The sequence below is a fragment of the Chanodichthys erythropterus genome, chromosome 3, assembly GCF_024489055.1.
Source record: "Chanodichthys erythropterus isolate Z2021 chromosome 3, ASM2448905v1, whole genome shotgun sequence".
NCBI classification, from domain to species: Eukaryota; Metazoa; Chordata; class Actinopteri; order Cypriniformes; family Xenocyprididae; genus Chanodichthys; species Chanodichthys erythropterus.
In genome coordinates this window covers 49,301,248-49,319,683 of record NC_090223.1, presented here as the reverse complement: position 1 = coordinate 49,319,683, position 18,436 = coordinate 49,301,248, and the positions used below count along the sequence as shown (strand labels likewise).

Below are 18,436 nucleotides of genomic sequence, written 5' to 3'. Positions count from 1 at the left end.
CGGTGGATTGGTTAAATGCTTATAGCCTTGGTAAATGCTGTGGACTGCTCAAATGTAGGCAAACCCCCACCAATTTAAGGGAAGATACTGACATGAGATATTTCTGCAGTAAAGTCATCTGACTGTAAACATCCACACCCTCTGAGACAGACATGCAAACACTGAGTCCTTCAGTTCCCAGGCAGACCAGGGTATTGTGAAGATGGACAAAGGCCTAGTATGAAACTAATGCAGTGTTAACAACCAATGCACTGAATGAATGTAGATGGCTAATGGCATTAAAAAGGCCAACAGTAGTACCATTAGAGCAGCTTCATGAGAAATACAGTGTCTTAAAGGTGCCATCGAATGAAAAATTTTAATTACCATGGCATAGTTGAATAACAAGAGTTCAGTACATGGAAATGACATACAGTGAGTCTCAAACTCCATTGCTTTCTCCTTCTTATATAAATCTCATTTGTTTAAAAGACCTCCGAAGAACAGGCGAATCTCAACATAACACAGACTGTTACATAACAGTCGGGATCATTAATATGTATGACCCCAATATTTACATATGCCAGCTCATGTTCAAGGCATTACACAAGGGCAGCCAGTATTAACATCTGGATCTGTGCACAGCTGAATCATCAGACTAGGTAAGCAAGCAATAACAATAGCGAAAAATGGCAGATGGAGCAATAATAACTGACATGATCCATGATATCATGATATTTTTAGTGATATTTGTAAATTGTCTTTTCTAAATGTTTCGTTAGCATGTTGCTAATGTACTGTTAAATGTAGTTAAAGTTACCATTGTTTCTTACTGTATTCATGGAGACAAGACTGTTGTTATTTTCATTATTAAACACTTGCAGTCTGTATAATGCATAAACACAACTTCATTCTTTATAAATCTCTCCAACAGTGTAGCATTAGCCGTTAGCCACGGAGCACATCAAACTCATTCAGAATCAAATGTAAACATCCAAATAAATACTATACTTACGCGATTAGACATGCTGCATGAACACTTTGTAAAGATCCATTTTGAGGGTTATATTAGCGTGTGAACTTTTTTTATGTTGTTTAAGGCAAGCGCCAGCTCTTGGGGCGTGGAGCACCAGTTTTAAAGGGCCACACACCCTGAATCGGCTCATTTCTTATCATGCCCCAAAATAGGCAGTTAAAAAAATGAATTTAAAAAAATCTATGGGGTATTTTGAGCTGAAACTTCACAGACACATTCAGGGGACACCTTAGACTTATATTACATCTTGTAAAATGGCACCTTTAAAGTCCTAAAGCAATCCCAGAAAAAAAAAAGGTACAAAAGCCGTCACTGAGACAGTACCCTTTCAAAAGGTACCAATATGTACAATTCAGAATATGTAACTTTAAATACTAATGTGCACCCTTTAAGGGGTGAATAATGTAATTGTAATTGTATTTCTTTCTGAGAATGAGAGTTCTCCTAAATTTCAGTCACTGAAAAAAATAAAATAAATAAATAAAATCTGCTAAACTTTCCCATCTTTACCATTACTCGTGTAAGAAAACATAATAGCATGACTTTACTTGTGGTAAGTTACTCAGTGAGAGCTTCACAGGGTTTGTCCACATATCAAAACAAAGAAAACACATGCACGCTTGCATACGAGGAGATACCATCAAGTTACTTTACCGCTTTTTTTGTAAGCACCTTCCTCCACAGGCATCTTGATGTTTAGTTGATCTAAGTGATGATCCGAGATTCCTTCCTCACTATATAAAGCTAGAAAAAAGTCGTTTAGCACACTATCTGATTTCAACTTCCTGATTTTAAGTGGGAAAGCAACCTGTTGAAAACTGGTTGAACCAGTCTTATTGAACAGGTTCAAGCTGAACTAAACACCCCTTTTCAAGCAAGAAAATATTGTATTTCCCTCATTTGATCTTTCTAAACTTGGCTTTGTATCCTTTGTGAACAGTTTTTAAGTTAAGTTTTCTCGTCCTTTTGTTTCTGCAGGACTAAACGTAACATAAGGCGGATCAGAGCTGGGCGTGATGGCAATGACGCCCGTTCGACTCTTATTTAGATTCCTGAAGACGTTTTTGCAAAGCGACTTTATCGTGCAAGTGTCTCTTGAACCATTACCAGCATGATTTAAATTATTTGAACAAATATTAGATCCTCTCTTTTGCGTCACAAACAGCCTGCTTTCTGTGTAGGTTTATCAGGGGGTAAAATGAGGGGTGGGGGGGTGGATGGGGTAAGCTCTTATGCAAAACGGTGCAAAAAAAAAAAAAACAAAAGGTGAAAATAGGGAGACTTTTCACAATATCCAGTCAGACCTGTTCATGTATCTCCACTCATGTAATTTGTTAAAGCTAGTAATGTAATTTCCAGGCAGGGTTTGTCAAGTCTGGTAGCATGCTCCTACTCAAAAAAGACCTCATCCCCGGCAAAGAGTGGCAGATGTTGGCAGACCTCAGGAAGCAGCTGGTCTTTCCAAAAGAGACTGTGACAACTACCCTCCGGGCAGATATCATTATGTGGTCCATGCAGTGGCATAAATTTGTTTTAAAAAGTGGGTGGGACTAGAACGTGTGGTGGGGGTGGGGGGGTACTGTAACTGCCATTACAATAATAAATGCACAAAATTTTTTGAAATAGATCATGTTTAATATTATAGTTTCATCCTTACATCTACAAAAATACAAAGTATTGCTAGCCTCGACAGTATTGACATTTGTCAATAAATAAGTGGATCCACAAAAGACTTTCGATTGTTCAGATGGACGAGGAGCAGAATTTTCGTTCAGCGTGCCAGAGGTTCTGAGTTCTAATCCGCCCTTGTGTCATTTTTTTTTTTTTTTTCATTAAAACAAAAGATCAGTGATTGTATATCAAGAGCAGGGACAAGTTTATGTGCATTTTACTTTGTGATTTCACCAGAACGAATGGAGTCTCCAGCCATGTGAAGACTGCGAAGTGTGCACAAGCTGATAACAGTAACAACGAGCACTCAACATGATTTCAAAAATAACACATCCCAGCACCAGATCGCTTATTATTTAACACAAACGAATGAATAGCTAATCAACCAGAGATGTTTCTTTTGAATTATTAAACATCCATGCCGCGAGATGTTTCACAAAGTGGTGGGGACAATATCGACCCTGGCAAAAAGTGTTGGGGACATGTCCCACCCGTCCCACCCGCAAATTAAAGCCTATGGGTCCATGGGTCCATTGAACTTACCAACCCCTGGGAAGATAGCATGGCAGCAGCTCATGAAAGGACGCATCTCATGTACACCGAGTTGGCAGCGGAGTGCCAAGAGGCGGGCTGGAGAGCCAGGTCAAACCTGTGAAAAGCCATTAAGGAGCTGGGAGAGGAGGCAGAGAAAGCGAGCTAATGGCTGTGGCTCCAGAGAAAGCACAACGGTTGGGGGCCAACACCCCTTTAAAAGCAGGATATGTACTGGGATAAGGCAGCCAGGAGATGTACTGGGATAGGGGGCGAAACATCAGTGATCAGCAGCCTCCAGCTTACGACCCTACAGCTGACCTTAATGGCACCGGCAGAGGTGCGACAGGCTGAAAAGCCAAAGCAGGAATAACAGCTCACATGTATAATGATCTTGTCCATTCATAATAAAATAGCCATGTTTGCAGTTGTGCCACCCTGACATCTGAGAATACAAATTGCTGGACAAAAGTTTTTTAGTTATCTCAACAGCTTTTACTTTGATGCACAAGCTATGAAAACCCCTTCTAATGCGCAACATGGGTCAAAAATGACCCGTATTCATTTCCTATATAATTTCAATAACGGTTGAATGTTTCTTTGCTGAATCTTTAAAGGAAATGTATTTTATCATTAATTTATTCCAGGTATTCCTTAAATATCTTGTTTTTGATTGACAAAAATCATTATGTTCATTTTTTCTTTCTCACTTTATAAACAACAGTTTTTGTTTGTCTACATCAATTTTACACACATGGGTCAAAAATGACCCGTATTCATTTTCTATGGTATTTCAGTCAAGACTGAGTGTTTCTTCGCTGAATCTTTGAAAGAAATGTATTTTATCATTTATTTATTCCAGGTATTCCTTAAATATCTTGTTTTTGATTTTAACAAATCATTGTGTTTATTTTTCTTTCTTTTTTTTATAAACAAACACTTTTGCTTTTGTATGTCTACATCAATTTTACACACATGGGTCAAAAATTACCCATATAGAAACCTTTGCAAATTTTCACAAGTACGAACATATTTACTGCAGACAACTATTCATCTACCACACATTTCACCTCTAAACATGGCTTCTTTTGTATATTTGATGGATGAATGTCATATTATATTTCATATAATAGGCTGTATACTATATTTCATAATTTGTATTTTTTTGTCATAAACCAATGCTACTGGTCACCTTTTACATCTATCAGTGTTCCTGAAAAGTAACAGTTTTGAACAAGGTTTCTGTCCAGCAGTGAAAATATATAATAAGTGTATCGATCAACAGTGCTTTTGATTTTCTTTATCTAGAGTGTTAATGGCTGGTCCTCAACAGAACTGAGGTGGATGATGACATCACTGTAAAAAAGCTGAAAGTGTACTTTGCGAACAGTCAAACGCAATTTAAATGTGTATGTGCAGGGTTGCACATACACAGTTACAGAAATCCGGCGGAAATTATAAAAAGTTACAAAAATCTGTATGCTGATCCTCATATACGCATACAAAAGTGAAGTATACTTTGGCCTTTAGAATGGTAATGACGCACACAAAAAAATTCATTCAAAAAGAAAGGAAAAATTAAAATAAGGATTTGTTTATTGAGTAATAGATGGAATAATAAATGATAAAATTAATTTATTGTAATATATGTGATATAGAAAGTAATAACTCATTCAGGTCACTTTAGACCCATGTTGTATATGTCCAAAACTGTTACTTTTCAGGAACAATGACAGACTTAAAGGGTGACCAGTTGCATTATGACAAAAAATTAAAAATTATTAAATATATAGCCTAATATATTAAATATAATAAGACTTACATCCATCAAATATACAAAAGTAGCCTTGTTAAGATGTGAAATGTGTGGCAGATGAACAGTTGTCTGCAGTAAATATGTTCCTACTTGCAAAAATTTGCAAATATTAAAGATTTCTATATGGGTTATTTTTGACCCATGTGTGTAAAATTGATGTAGAAACTGCATTTGTTTATAAAGTAAGAAAGAAAAAATAAACAATTATTTGTAGAAAATCAAAAACAAGATATTTAAGGAATACCTGGAATAAAAAAAAAATGACAAAATAAATTTCTTTAAAAGATTCAGCGAAGAAACACTCCCGGGTTAGTGACATCACTAACCCTAAAATTTACATAAACCCTGCCCCCGGGAACATGTGACAAACGGGGTGAGGCCATGTTGGGCTGCTTTAGAGAAGAGGAAGAGTTGTTGTAGTAGAGTGTTGTTACCATGCTGTCATTTCACGCCAGACTGCTTCACAAACGAGGGTAAATTCAACGCTGGATTTGCACAAAAGATTAACATGACGACACATGCTAGTCGATGAGTTGAATCAACTCCACAGCAACTACATAAATTTATCCACTAACCATTCAGAAACGTCCATGCATTCTATAAGTTGTAACTTCTTCCTGAGTCTCTCCATCAGTGTTCGACTCCGGTTTGGACAATGTAAGGCTGAACACAGTTACTGCGTGAGATTATCCAGCTTTGTTGAGCAACCGATGCGTGAGCTGTTAAAGCTCCGCCCTCTTCTGGAAAGGGGGCAGAGAGCAGCAGCTCATTTGCATTTAAAGGGACACAAAAACAGCGTGTTTTTGTTCACACCCAAATAGGGGCAAATTTGACAAGCTAGAATAAATGATCTGTGGGGTATTTTGAGCTGAAACTTCACAGACACATTCTGGGGACACCAGAGACTTATATTACATCTTGTAAAAGATATTTATAAAATCTTTGTACCCGAAAGGTTTCAAACCTAAAATGATGCCATAGTATTTAGTTTTTCATTTTTTATTAATAAGACACCATTTTAAATAGTTTTCGTAGTCTGTTCATTTGTTCAGACAGTTGTACCAACATGACATTTTGGGGGTTTAAGATAACAAACCTTAAAATAGCATGTATTATTTAAATGAATATTTTAATTGATGTATTGATTGAATTCATTTTTAGTTTAATTAATTTAAACTAAATAGGTTTTATAGAATAAAGTGATATTTGTCATGAATTTATCAAATTATTTTAAAAGGAAATAATGCACTCGGACACAAAAATATGCACGTCATGTTACTGACCCTTCAGTGCCTTTTTCATTCAACATGACTATTTCTGTGATTGGCATTGATGATGGTTAAAATTAAGTGAAATGTGTTTTATCAATCAAGATTTTTTTGATGAAAAGCTTCATTAGCTTTTTTTTAAAGAATTCAAATAAGAGAAAAGTGCAATAATGACTGATAATGATAGAAACATACTGAGAAACAATGTCCAAATAATAATGTCCAAAATGGTCATTGCCCATAAAATATGTACTGTACTTCCATGAGTAAGGAACAAATCAAATCAATAGCAGCACTTCCATTTTACTAAATGACTAATGGAAGGAAAGACACTATCAGCAGTTCATTCATTATCCCTCGACAGTATATGATCACAAGAAGCCATACCTATTACTGTAAATGAAGCTTAGATATTTCAAAAGTCACCTCACAATTAAGATTAGGACTATATCAATTCCATTAGTGTCAAAAGAGTAAAGGATCCAAAATGCTGTGTCGGTTTATCAGTCTTTTCCTGTCATTTGGATAATGAGGAAACAAAACACTTTGCTGATAAATTCAGGATTTCCCCATAAGTTCTCAGTAAACCACTGTGATTAATCATTACATTATGTTAACTTGACTATAACATGAGTTAACTACTAGATGCAAGCATAGAAGCCAATGTATAGTTTTTCAGCAAGACAAGAAGACTGCAGACCTGAAATACAAAAATACAAATGTTTGTATTTTATTTCAACATCCATTTATATTTTTAGAGTGAGGCAAAACTGTCTTGAACAGTAAATGATCAATTTAACTAAACTAATTTATACTCAATTGGTTTCATTCATAAGGAAATGCTAAAAAGGAGCTTTAGGTTGTGCAACCCTTAAAAAAAGATTTAGCTTGTATTTGCATTTAAAACTATGCTTGAAATGTGTCCGATATACAATTCTCATTGCAATTAGGCAATATAAAACATTTCCAGTTACAAACATTACTTGCAAACTATTGGAGAAGTTGCATTGAACGTAAAAGTTATCCCTTCCCTAATTTGAAACAGCTGCAGTCGCTCAACAGCAGAAATAGCACATAAGTACAGCTCAGAAGGATGTGCAAGTTTAAAATTAAGAGGTAAAGGCCTTATTTTATATTTTTAAAAAGCACCATCCTATATTCCACCCTATAATTACATGCACTTCAACACATGAGAGCAGGCCTCCACTAACTTTGTGCTCTATGACTTTGGTTACCAGCTATACTTTACAAGGAGAAATGAGTAAAACCAGGTTTGAATATTAAAGCTTAAAGTTTTTAATATTAAAGTTGTGACAATTGTTGCAAATACTGAGTTTTAACCTAATGGACAAGCAACATTGTTTTTTCAAAGCAACTTTGTATTAAAAACCAGGACAGAAACCATATGCAAACTATTAGAACAAACACAATTGACCCTTTCAATGGTGTCCATCTTGTGTCTCCACAAGGAGATGTAGTATTCATACACACAACAGCTGTCTAGTTTCATATGCCTGCATGTAGTGTTACCCGGTTGAACAACTTCTGTATTTGCTTTGATATGATCTGAAAACACAGATAATTATCTTACAAACCCACACTCTATTTCCAAACACACTGCTTTAGTTGTTATAATCATAAAATCTACTGTTTCATATTTGCAACTATTAAATTAATATACAAACAAACATGTGCACTATTAGTACAAATAAACATGGAGATTTCAGCCATGCCATGTCATGCACAACAATGTGATGGAAAGCCAATGTCCAAATGGTTGGTCAACCTACAAAAATATAGTGACAAAATTCACAATGTTTACAAACATGACTGTATGGAGTAAGAAAATGACTACACATAAAATGAGGTACTTTCAATGCCAATCCCAAAATATACCCTGGCTGTAAATAACGGGGGTTTAAGGCGTTGCCTCACTAACACAACTGTTTTTCAACTTAACAAGGCATATATATATATATATATTAAATCAGGTAAAAGTCTATACTATTAGCGGCAGCGAAGTTATATTTCAATTTCTAAAATTATTTCAGTTTCTGTTTTGTAACGTAGCGTTAACATTTGAGGACTCAATAACACCCAAACCATACATTTTACAACAAACATCAGCAAATGTAAAAACGTAAATATAAACTTGCCGTATTTCGGCTTCTCTTCCATATCCATTTTAGGTTAAACGTGTGTGTAGCAACTACGGTGAACTATACTTAGTGGTCATGCATTTCAGTTCACAACAAACTGCAGGATAGACTGTAGAGTCGAAAGACGAATCTGGCATTGCTTTGATTGACAGCTCTTTTAACCAATCACTGGGCATTCTGCTGTCTGACATGTGTAGCGAAAAGGCCAGTAGAATTCTGTTCTGTATCCTACATGTTAATATTCAAATGACATTACACAAAGGAAACGGATGTTTTATGACAAATTCTTTCGGTCATACAGTATTTAAAAAATAAATAAATAAAAAATAAAAAAGAGCTCACTCTTTTGATATGTTTTTTTCAAATCCGTTCGAACGAATCATAACAATAATCTTTTGAACAAAAGATCCGGTTCGAAAGAACAACTCTTTCGAAGTTCGGAGCATCAAACACGTGCTGTTTCAGGTAAGAAAAGTTTAACAAGATTGCTTAAAATGTCTTTTTAGTATATAACGGCGTGTAGTTATTGTCTATTTGCTAAAGCACACTCGCCGTCCTAGTGTTTGTCTATTTCTATCAAAACTTTCACATTTTTCCAGGTAGTTTCAGATATAAGGAAATCACTGCAGAACCAATGGGTGGAGCTTCACGTCCAGCTCCCCCTCTCTAGGTATAGCCAGAGCCTGGGTTTTTCCTTATTTCTAGTAAATACCAAACCTAACAAAATTTCTCAATGGTTGGTCTATGTGAAAAAGTGCAAATACAATGCAATTACCTCACAAATTTTTTTGTTGTTGAAATTTTTATTTATATTGAGATTGCTCCTGCTGATTTGAGCCAGCCATTTTTTTCTCCGCTCCATGCCAGTGGGGAAGCCAAACATTTGCACTCCTTTCTCCGAGCGATTGGAGCATCCCCATGCAGCACAGCAAACCATGGCAGATATTATGCAAGGACAACTTGGAAAGACAGACAAAATGCTTGGCATACTATTCAGTTTATTAGAAATGTATTCATAAATTAATTGCTGTAAATAGTTAAAACACATAAAATATACATTTATATAAGTGTACAAACAGATGTTTAAGTTGTTTTAAACTTGAATATTTTATGTATCATATGAAGAAGTATTGTAAGAATTATATATTATAAAAATGGCAAGACCTTAAAGAGACATCAGAAAAATAATTTATTGCTATTTTCCATCTTATTGGGACACAAATAATGCAACTTGATCATTTTTGTTTTCAAAATATGACTTTGATTTTTTATTTTAATGTTTGTATCCCAGTATAGAGGTATAAATTGACTGAAAACAGAATTATTGTTTGGCAATAACTTTTACAACATTTTATTCTCTAATAACTTATAATAAATATTCTTTGCATATTCTAACATATTCTGCTTAAAAAGTGATGAACAATATTTCCGAATACATTTATATTGAAAATTCATATAACTTAATGCAAAACAGATACATTTCATACTAGCCCTAAAAAGATAAGAAAATTAATTTATTGCTATTTTCCATGTAATTAGGACATAAATAATAAAATGTCATGATAATTTAAAAAAAGGAAAAAAATACTTTATTTTAATATTTATATCTCCAGAATACATTGCTCCTTTGTCGGTATAAATTAATTGAAAAAAAAAAAATGCTAACAGTAAGTATAATGCCTATTTATTAATACATTTGTCTACTGTATCATATTTAATATGCAAAATTCTAGGGCAAATTATCAATCTGAACAAAACTTTGCTGAAAACCCTGTTGTACACAATTTACTTAATGTCTTCTGTACTCCGATTGATAGTTCATACTTTTAAAGTAAATGTAAGGAAAAAAAATGGCTGTACTAAAGCAACTTGATTATACATAAGCATGAAGAAGATTGTGTATGATAGGTTTTTCAGCAGTGTTGGCGATATTATAAATTATAGACCCTAGAAATTTGCATATTAAATATGTTACATATTAAATAAAAAAATGTTTGCAAATGTCAAAAAACAGAACAAGCACACTTCTGCATTATTAAGCACTACAGCATTATATATAAAATAAGACTTATGAATTATATATTATTATATATAATAAGAATTGTAAACATTAAGATTATTTTCACTTTTATTTTTCACTTATTGGCAATGGATGAAGACATCACACTTGACATCATGCTATTGCTGCTAGTTCATTGTCTCATTGTGTGGTGCGAGCTGACAATCACCTGTAACCAGTCTGTCTGTCCTATCTGAAAGTCATAAAGATGACATTAGTTACCATGAGATTAGTGAAAACACAATGAACATGACGTAACATAAAAAACAACAGCAACCCGTCTCAATCTAAGTTAGCGTTAGCCTAAATTATGTTAACGAGGCAAAGGTAATGGTAATTGAGCACACTAATTCTCAAATATTAGTGGATTTTATCTTTTAAAAACAACATTGCTGTAACTACATACTCATGCTACATAAACATGTTGATGTGTAATAAAATTACTGAAAATCAATGCATTTATTGACTATTAATTACCAAAAATCGCAGTTCTGTCACTGTGACTCTATCAATTTGAATTGCCTGCCAAAGCACTTCCTGGAACTATTCGAAGTCTACATGAATCACGTGACTATCAAGCGTTTTGAACTTCCGTTGTCGCATCTCTCTCTCTCTCTATGGCTCTGGGTATAGCTAGATTGTTTTACAATCGCTAGATATGATTTAGCTGAAGCTCCACCCCTCAGATCCACAGAGGCGGAGCTGGACTACCATTTGGCTCCTGTGCAAAAGTAACAGAAGGAAAGAAACACACTTGAATTTGACTTTGGTGCGGGGCTGTCAGCAATTGTCACGTTTAGCGTGTTGCATAAGCATGATGTGTTAATGAGATTTATTAATATGGTATATTATGTACATTAATTCTACATATAGACTTTCTGTATATTCAAATCAACATGTTACTTCATTGCTTTCATCTTTTTGATCAGGTTTTCAAGACTTGCAGTTTTTGAGCCACTGAACAAAAACAATGGAGCGGCAGAGTAAGTTTGAAATTGATACTCCAAACCATGTCCATCGAAGATTATCAATTTTTTCTTTTATTTCAGATGCTATATGTGTGGCTATATTTCTCACACAATTTCAAATTTTAAAAAAAAGTTAAAATCGAGAGATATAAACTCAAATTTGCAAGAAATAGAAGTCAGAATTGTGAGATTTTGACTTAGTCTGGAAACACTCGTTGAATGGATGTTTCTACTCTACAGTTTTACTCACATTGCATATGTGAAATATTCTGGTTTAACTGTCATTTGTTTTTCAGAAGCTCGATTTGTGGACGATCGTACAGCAGAACTCATCCAGAGGGTTAGTGCTGTGATGCCCATTGCTGATGCACTGATGTCTGCTGGAATAATTCACCGTGAAATATACTCATATATTCAGGCAGCTTCTACAAATCAGAAAAAAATGAGAGAGCTCCTTGATGCTCTGAACACTGACAAAGCAAAATCTGCTTTTTACAATGTGCTTATAGAGAACGAGCCATTCCTGGTTGTAGATCTTGAACATCAAGGTGAGAGAGATTAGGAAATACTTAACCTTTATGAACACATAAAAGGCAAAACCCAACTGTCTATGGCACAGATTCTACAGCTGAATGGATGTTTATACTCATGTTACATATGCTTATGCGACTTTTTGGATTAAATTGTGAATTTGCATAATAAGTTCCATTGTCAATAAGTACTGCATTATTAACTTAAAGCTGCAGTCTGTAACTTTTTTTTGGTTAAAAATGATCCAAAAATCAATTTTTGAGCAAGTACATAACCAGCCAGGGTTCAAAAGTATCTCCTTAACTTAGCTCGATTCACAGCGGTAAGCTTGTTATAATGTTTTATAATTCAAGTGGTACTGGTAGGTTTCGGCGGGAAATTCAAGCATGCAGCCGTTCGTCTTTGCATCAAGTCATGTTTGTTTACATAAAGAAGGAGTCCCAGCTAGTAGGCTATATCATGTGAGGATGCTGCTGGTGGTAAATCATTTATAGCCTTTTCTCACAGTAGCTAGAATAATTAAACATCAATTTGATGGCGGATTATGTGATATGACAAATTAACGTTAGACATTAGACTGTACAGAAATCTACAGGTAACGCTAATACACACTAAATACACATAGTCACGCAATGCTGATGTTGTTAACATTAACAATTTGAAAACAAAGTATAACAATAATAATAATTTGCATGATTTGACGTGATATGAGCGAAGTGATCGTTATATTTAATCACCATTGGTAGCGTGATTTATTGTAATGCTTTTTTTCTCAGTTGGTCAGAACAAAAGTGGCAGATTTGTTACTTATTCAGATGACATTTTCCAGTGAAAATTCTTATTTTGGTCATACTTACAAGACTAATCTGTGATTCTGAAGTACAGTATTCACACCGTTGTGGTGACTGACAGCAAACATTCTCCTCAAAACATGAGATTCATCCGCGCTGAGGAGCCGCACCAATACACAACCCACATAAAGATGATAATCCAGCAAATTGCTGCAATTGCTGGTTTCAACCAGAGATGGAGACAAAGAGACAAAACGTATGGACTGCAGCTTTAAATTAAAGAAACATGGGACCCTCTTGGGTTTATATAGCATAAATTTTCTCATATCTTTTATATTTGTTTTAGGAGTTCAACAAGAGATAAAAGGGGCACAGACCTCATCAGAAGTACTGGAAATTGAAGCTCGCCCTAAACATGCAAAAACATTACAAGTGCAAACTATCAAACAAAAGACTGAGGAAAAACAAATCAGGTGGAACAAATCCTCCAAAAGACATAGTACAAAAATAGAGGAGCTGGTAAAAAAAAATGACATCAAAAAAGTAGAGAATCTCTGCTTTTATAAAGATGAAAAGTATATTATCGGCTCTGGAGGAAGTGGCACAGTATATATTGGCTTGAGTGAAGATGGCACTGAGGTGGCCATTAAACGAATAATAAAGAACCCGAAGAACAACAAAGTCTTTGAAAATGAACTGAAGCGTTTACGAGATTTAAAGCTTGAGAGCAAGTATATCGTCAGGTATGTGACCTTTGCAGAGGATGAAGATTTTCACTATCTTGCAAACCAGCTTTGTGAGTCCGATCTGGAGGACTACATGAAAGATCTTCGTCTGCAGGAACAAAAGGTCAAAGACGACACTTTGAGGAAAATAGTGAAGGAGATGCTTCTTGGTCTTCAAGTTCTTCATCATGCTGGAGTTATACACCGTGATATAAAGCCTAGAAATGTTTTGATAGGTACAAATATACTTTTTTCTCAGAATAATATAAATTAATGTATACTGTTAACTTTTATTTTAAAGCCATAACTCATCATCATTTACTCACCATCATGTTGTTCAACTTTCAATGTGGCGGTGAGCCAAAATATCCACAGAAGACAAAATACAATAAAGTTTTGGAACGACATGATGAAGGAGAGTAAATAATGATAGAAGTTAACTTTAATTCAATATATTCAAAGCAAACATATTCCTATTAGATACAGAAGGAAGGGCAAGGCTGGCCGACTTTGGTATAAGTCGCAAACTGGATGAGGGAAAAACAACAGTGTATACTGACAGAGCTGGAACACAAGGCTGGGAGGCAACAGAGATCCTGAATCAGACTGAAAAGGGCAGTTACAAAAAGAGCTCAGACATCCAGGTTTGTGAACGAAAAGAATCAACTGCAGTCATGATGAGATCACTGAGAGTTCACCAGGCGAAGGGTGGATTGTGGTATCATTTCTGATGATGATAAAATGTATAATTGATTACAAAATTATACTGATCATGGAGTCAGCTTCTTTGTGCATGAAGATCACTGAGAGGGTTCAACTTTTTCCCCTAAAATTCAGTTCAGCATTAACAAAAATGAAATCTGTCATTAATTACTCACTCTCAAGTTGTTCCAAACCTGTATGAATTTCTTTTTTTCTGCTGAACACAGAAGAAGAATATGGGTAACCAGACAGTTGATGCGGCCCATTGACTATCATAGTTTTTTTTTTCTTTTCCCCTATGGAAGTCAGTGGGGTCCATCAGCTGATTGTTCACTCATATTCTCCAAAATATCTTCTTTTGAGGAGAGATAAGTAAATGGTAAAAGAACAATGTTTTCTATAAGCTCTTCCAGTTTATTTCTCACTGTCCGGTCAATATGTGCTTCTCAGGTTGCTGGGATGTTGGTGTACTACATCCTCTCTGATGGAAAACATCCTTTTGGAGACATGGATCGTGAGGGGAACATCAAGATTGGGAAGTACTTTCTTGAACATGTACAAGATATAATAGCCAAGGATCTCCTTGAATGGATGATCAACAAAGAACCAGCAGAGAGATTGACCATTGATGAGGTCCTACGACACCCTTATTTCTGGGATGATTCCAGGTAAATTATAGGTACTTGATGCCTAATAACCCTATCTTGTTTTTCTGTGGCAGTTAAATGGAAGTTCATATAAGCTATGCTTACTACTTTAATCTTGAAAGATTATCCTCCGGTTTCACAGAAGAGGCTTAAGCTAGACCTAGACTAAAATGCATGTTGAGCTGTTTTAACTGAAAGCAACTTGTACTGACATCTCTTAAAATATGACAGTGCCATTGTTTTATCTCAAGATGCACACCAGTAATGTTTTTAAGACATGTTTATAAAAGCTACTTAAATGTCTTTATTGAACTAAGGCCTAATCTTCACTTAGTCTAAGCCCTGTCTGAGAAACCAGGCCTATGTGTATTTTCATTATCTTTATGTATTCATAACTGTAAACCAGCCTGGATCAGTATGGATATTCACGCTGGTCTTTAAATCAGGGTCCTTTAATCAGATTTATGCATTTATACATTTTATGTCCTAATCTAAAAGAAAAAAACGAACAAACAAACATGTATAGTATTTGTTGGGTTTGATGTGCATTCATGGAAAAGATATGCTTGTTCTGCTTCTAAACTTACTCTTTGCCTTCTCTTTTTTTCATTCAGAAAAAATGAAGTAGTTAAGAAGCTAGGTGATCAACATGAAGTCCAGTACTATATTGATATTTCAGAAGCTTGCAAAATTAAGAAAGCTGAAGCTACCCTAACAGTAAAAGAGGCAGTTGAAAGTCTCTTCAATAATAAAAAGGACAAGAATGCACAAAACAGGTATTTGATGAGTAGGAAAACACTTCAGACGCTGTTCTTGCCTTCATACTCCGACTCTTCTGAAAGAAAACAGCATTGTAGTTTATTTTTTACCAATGTTGTACATGTGTTTTTGGCTTGATGTGCTTTTGCCGTTTCTTTTCTTTAGGAAAGCTAAACTCCTTGAGATGCTAGGCGAGACAGAGGAAGTCCAGGAAAACAAAATAGAATATCTTTCTAAGCTTTGCGACTGTGCAGAGAACTACACACACACAAAATCTTTTGAAAATTGGCAATCAAAGGTGGGTAAAAATACTCAACAACGTGAATCATAAAAAAAGACTAATGGCTTTCCTTGCTGAACTGTTGCTTATAAAATATATTTAGTTAAGTAGTATGCCAAGACATCTAAGTTAACATCTGAGATTGATGAAGCTCCTGATGATCACAAAAATTTTGTAATATTTTACTACCTTAACATTTCTTGGTTTAACACCCTCGCTTTGTGTTTGCAGCTTAAGCATAAATGGCGAGACATTAAAATTGACACACGTACTCCAGAGGACTTAGTTGGCCTGCTCCGTTGTATTCGCAACAACATGACACACGAGTAAGACAAAAAACAGTTACATTCTTTTTTAAATCTATCCTTGTCTTTTGAACATGAAATTTTTCCTCATTTCACGTTGGTCTATTTTTAATCTGACTTAATTTAATGTAGTACAAGAGATTCCTTATATAATGCAAAACACTCCCATTAATTTACCATCTATTTTATCTAGTGGTCAGATACTATAGTTCTAACTTGTTCTAGTCCATACATTACATAAGGTTTACAGTTAATGTTTAGTACCACAGACAAATGCCCCAGTGTGTTACATTTATTCCTGACTGTTCTCACATGAATATATGTATTTTGTTTCCAGTTTGAACTTTGATCCAGAGATCCTCAACCATTTTCCAGATTTCTTCATCAGCTTACACAGATTGGCTAAAGATATGAGCTGGGACTGTACCTGGTCTTAAGATGAGCAAGGAGAACATCAGCACCCTGTTGTGAGTGGGAGATGAGAGAGCCTCTAACACAGGGACTAGAATCTTTAGGTCCTAGCATGTTCATGGAGGGGTGAAGAGACACATGTAACTCATCAGGGAAGCATGTGTCACCACCCTCATTCTTTTAGAATATGTATTCAGAGAGTTTCATTCCATTATTCTGTTCTTAATATGTTGTTTTATTCTTTTTTACAGCTTTGCATGTAATTATAGAATACTTTGTATCATTCTGTTCTTTGTAAGGGCATTTAGGATACCATGTGTGGGTACTGGATTCTGAAAGGGGTGGATTTTGGAATCCACTGACGCTTCATTATATAACTTTTGAGTGATTTATAATCTAGTTATGAATTAACATTTATCCTTCTAAATATTACATTATTTGAATGACTTCAATTTATAGTAAAGCATTTATTTTACTTTTTCATCTTCAATCGCTAGTGTCTGTATGTTATCAGTATGTTTTGGAAAAGTATTCTGTTCAGCCAACTTCAACCTTGAAGAAGCTGTATCTGTGTGTGCAGTAGTGTTTTTTTTGGTACAAACATCTGTATTGGATGGAGAGGTGGACAAACTATGGAGGACGAGCAACAGACGGCCGGCCACACACACTGGCACCATCTTTGATGTAAATTGTCCATGGGTTTACCACGGGTAAAGCTGAAGAGCAGGGGTGACCACGCCTTTTCAGCTTTGGAATAGTTTGCCCCTCCACATTAGACGGGCTCAAACACTTGCTGTTTTTAAATCTAGCCAAAAACTTATTTTTATAGTCTGGCATTTGAAGCTATGTTATTGTTTTTACTGTGTCTTAGTGTCTTCTTCTGTGGTGCTGACTGTTTTGTATATTTGATATTTTTATTATTTTATGTGTGTACATCACTTTGATAAACACTTGCTGTATTAAAAAAGGTGCTTTATAAATAAACTTTGACTTTGATGAGAAATGACTTAAGTATAAATAAATAAATAAATTAACAAATAGGTAAATGCATAAATAAATAAATATGGAAATACATAAATAAATGAAGAAATAAATAACTAATTTTTATATGCAATATGCTAGTATATAACAATTAGTTCAAACTTTGACCTGTGGAGGGCAGTAATAGTAGTGTCTACACTGCTGGAATTCTAATAAAGAAGAAGAAGAGAGCTAGTTCAAGATTTTATTTTTAACGTTTATGGTTAAAACGTATATAATTTTAAAAAAAAACTCAGAAAATGAGCGATGGTTTCACTAGATAACACCCTTATTTCTCATCTGGGATCATGTAGAACAATTTGAAGCTGCACTGACATTGTAATTTTGACCTTCAACTCTTTGGTGCCCATTGAAGTCCACTATAAGGAGAATATTCCTGGAATGTTTTCATCAAAAATCTTCATTTCTTTTCGACTGAAGAAAGAAAAACATGGACATTTTTGATGACATGGGGGTGAGTAAATTATCAGGAAAATGTTATTTGAAAGCCAGGACAGTGGGTCTGGATCAAAGATCTCTAACGTGGGTTGAACATGTTTTGGAAATATGCTAATTACACAGCACGCACCTAACAAAAATTGCTATGTTAGAGCCGGTAGAAGGTCATGCATTAAGGTGTATTATGATTTTTATAGCCGGACCAGGGTCGGAGTGTTCCCAAACGATCCTCCGAAGAGGAGAACCCCTTGAGTGTGAGAATGTGACAACTACGCCAATCCTCTCACTTAGCAGTGGGGGAAAGAAAAAGATTTGGCCT

The 18,436-nt window shown here is 35.1% G+C and overlaps 2 protein-coding genes across 4 annotated transcripts in view; one reads left to right on the top strand and one right to left on the bottom strand.

The window, feature by feature from the left end:
- zgc:63569 (choline transporter-like protein 2) overlaps nt 1–8,613 on the bottom strand; it is a 33,961-nt gene extending 25,348 nt beyond the window's left edge. For both annotated transcript variants that reach the window (XM_067382658.1, XM_067382657.1), the window contains exon 1: nt 8,458–8,613. In XM_067382658.1, coding sequence (XP_067238759.1) covers nt 8,458–8,485 — 28 coding nt within the window. In that variant the 5' untranslated portion in view covers nt 8,486–8,613. The remainder of the gene's footprint in view (nt 1–8,457) is intronic.
- Nucleotides 8,614–8,650: 37 nt separating this feature from the next.
- On the top strand, nt 8,651–17,603 carry LOC137017901 (uncharacterized). 2 transcript variants are annotated; one of them, XM_067382660.1, is made up of 11 exons: nt 8,651–8,925; nt 11,449–11,502; nt 11,784–12,035; nt 13,156–13,770; nt 14,015–14,178; nt 14,687–14,904; nt 15,498–15,659; nt 15,808–15,940; nt 16,154–16,248; nt 16,565–16,694; nt 16,890–17,603. In XM_067382660.1, the coding sequence occupies exons 2-10, from the start codon at nt 11,490–11,492 to the stop codon at nt 16,662–16,664; spliced, it is 1,752 nt and encodes a 583-aa protein (XP_067238761.1). In that variant the 5' UTR covers nt 8,651–8,925; nt 11,449–11,489; the 3' UTR covers nt 16,665–16,694; nt 16,890–17,603. The 2 variants fall into 2 exon arrangements, with proteins under 2 accessions (XP_067238761.1, XP_067238760.1); XM_067382659.1 differs by having other exon boundaries at nt 8,652–8,925; nt 16,565–17,603.
- Nucleotides 17,604–18,436: the final 833 nt, after the last annotated feature.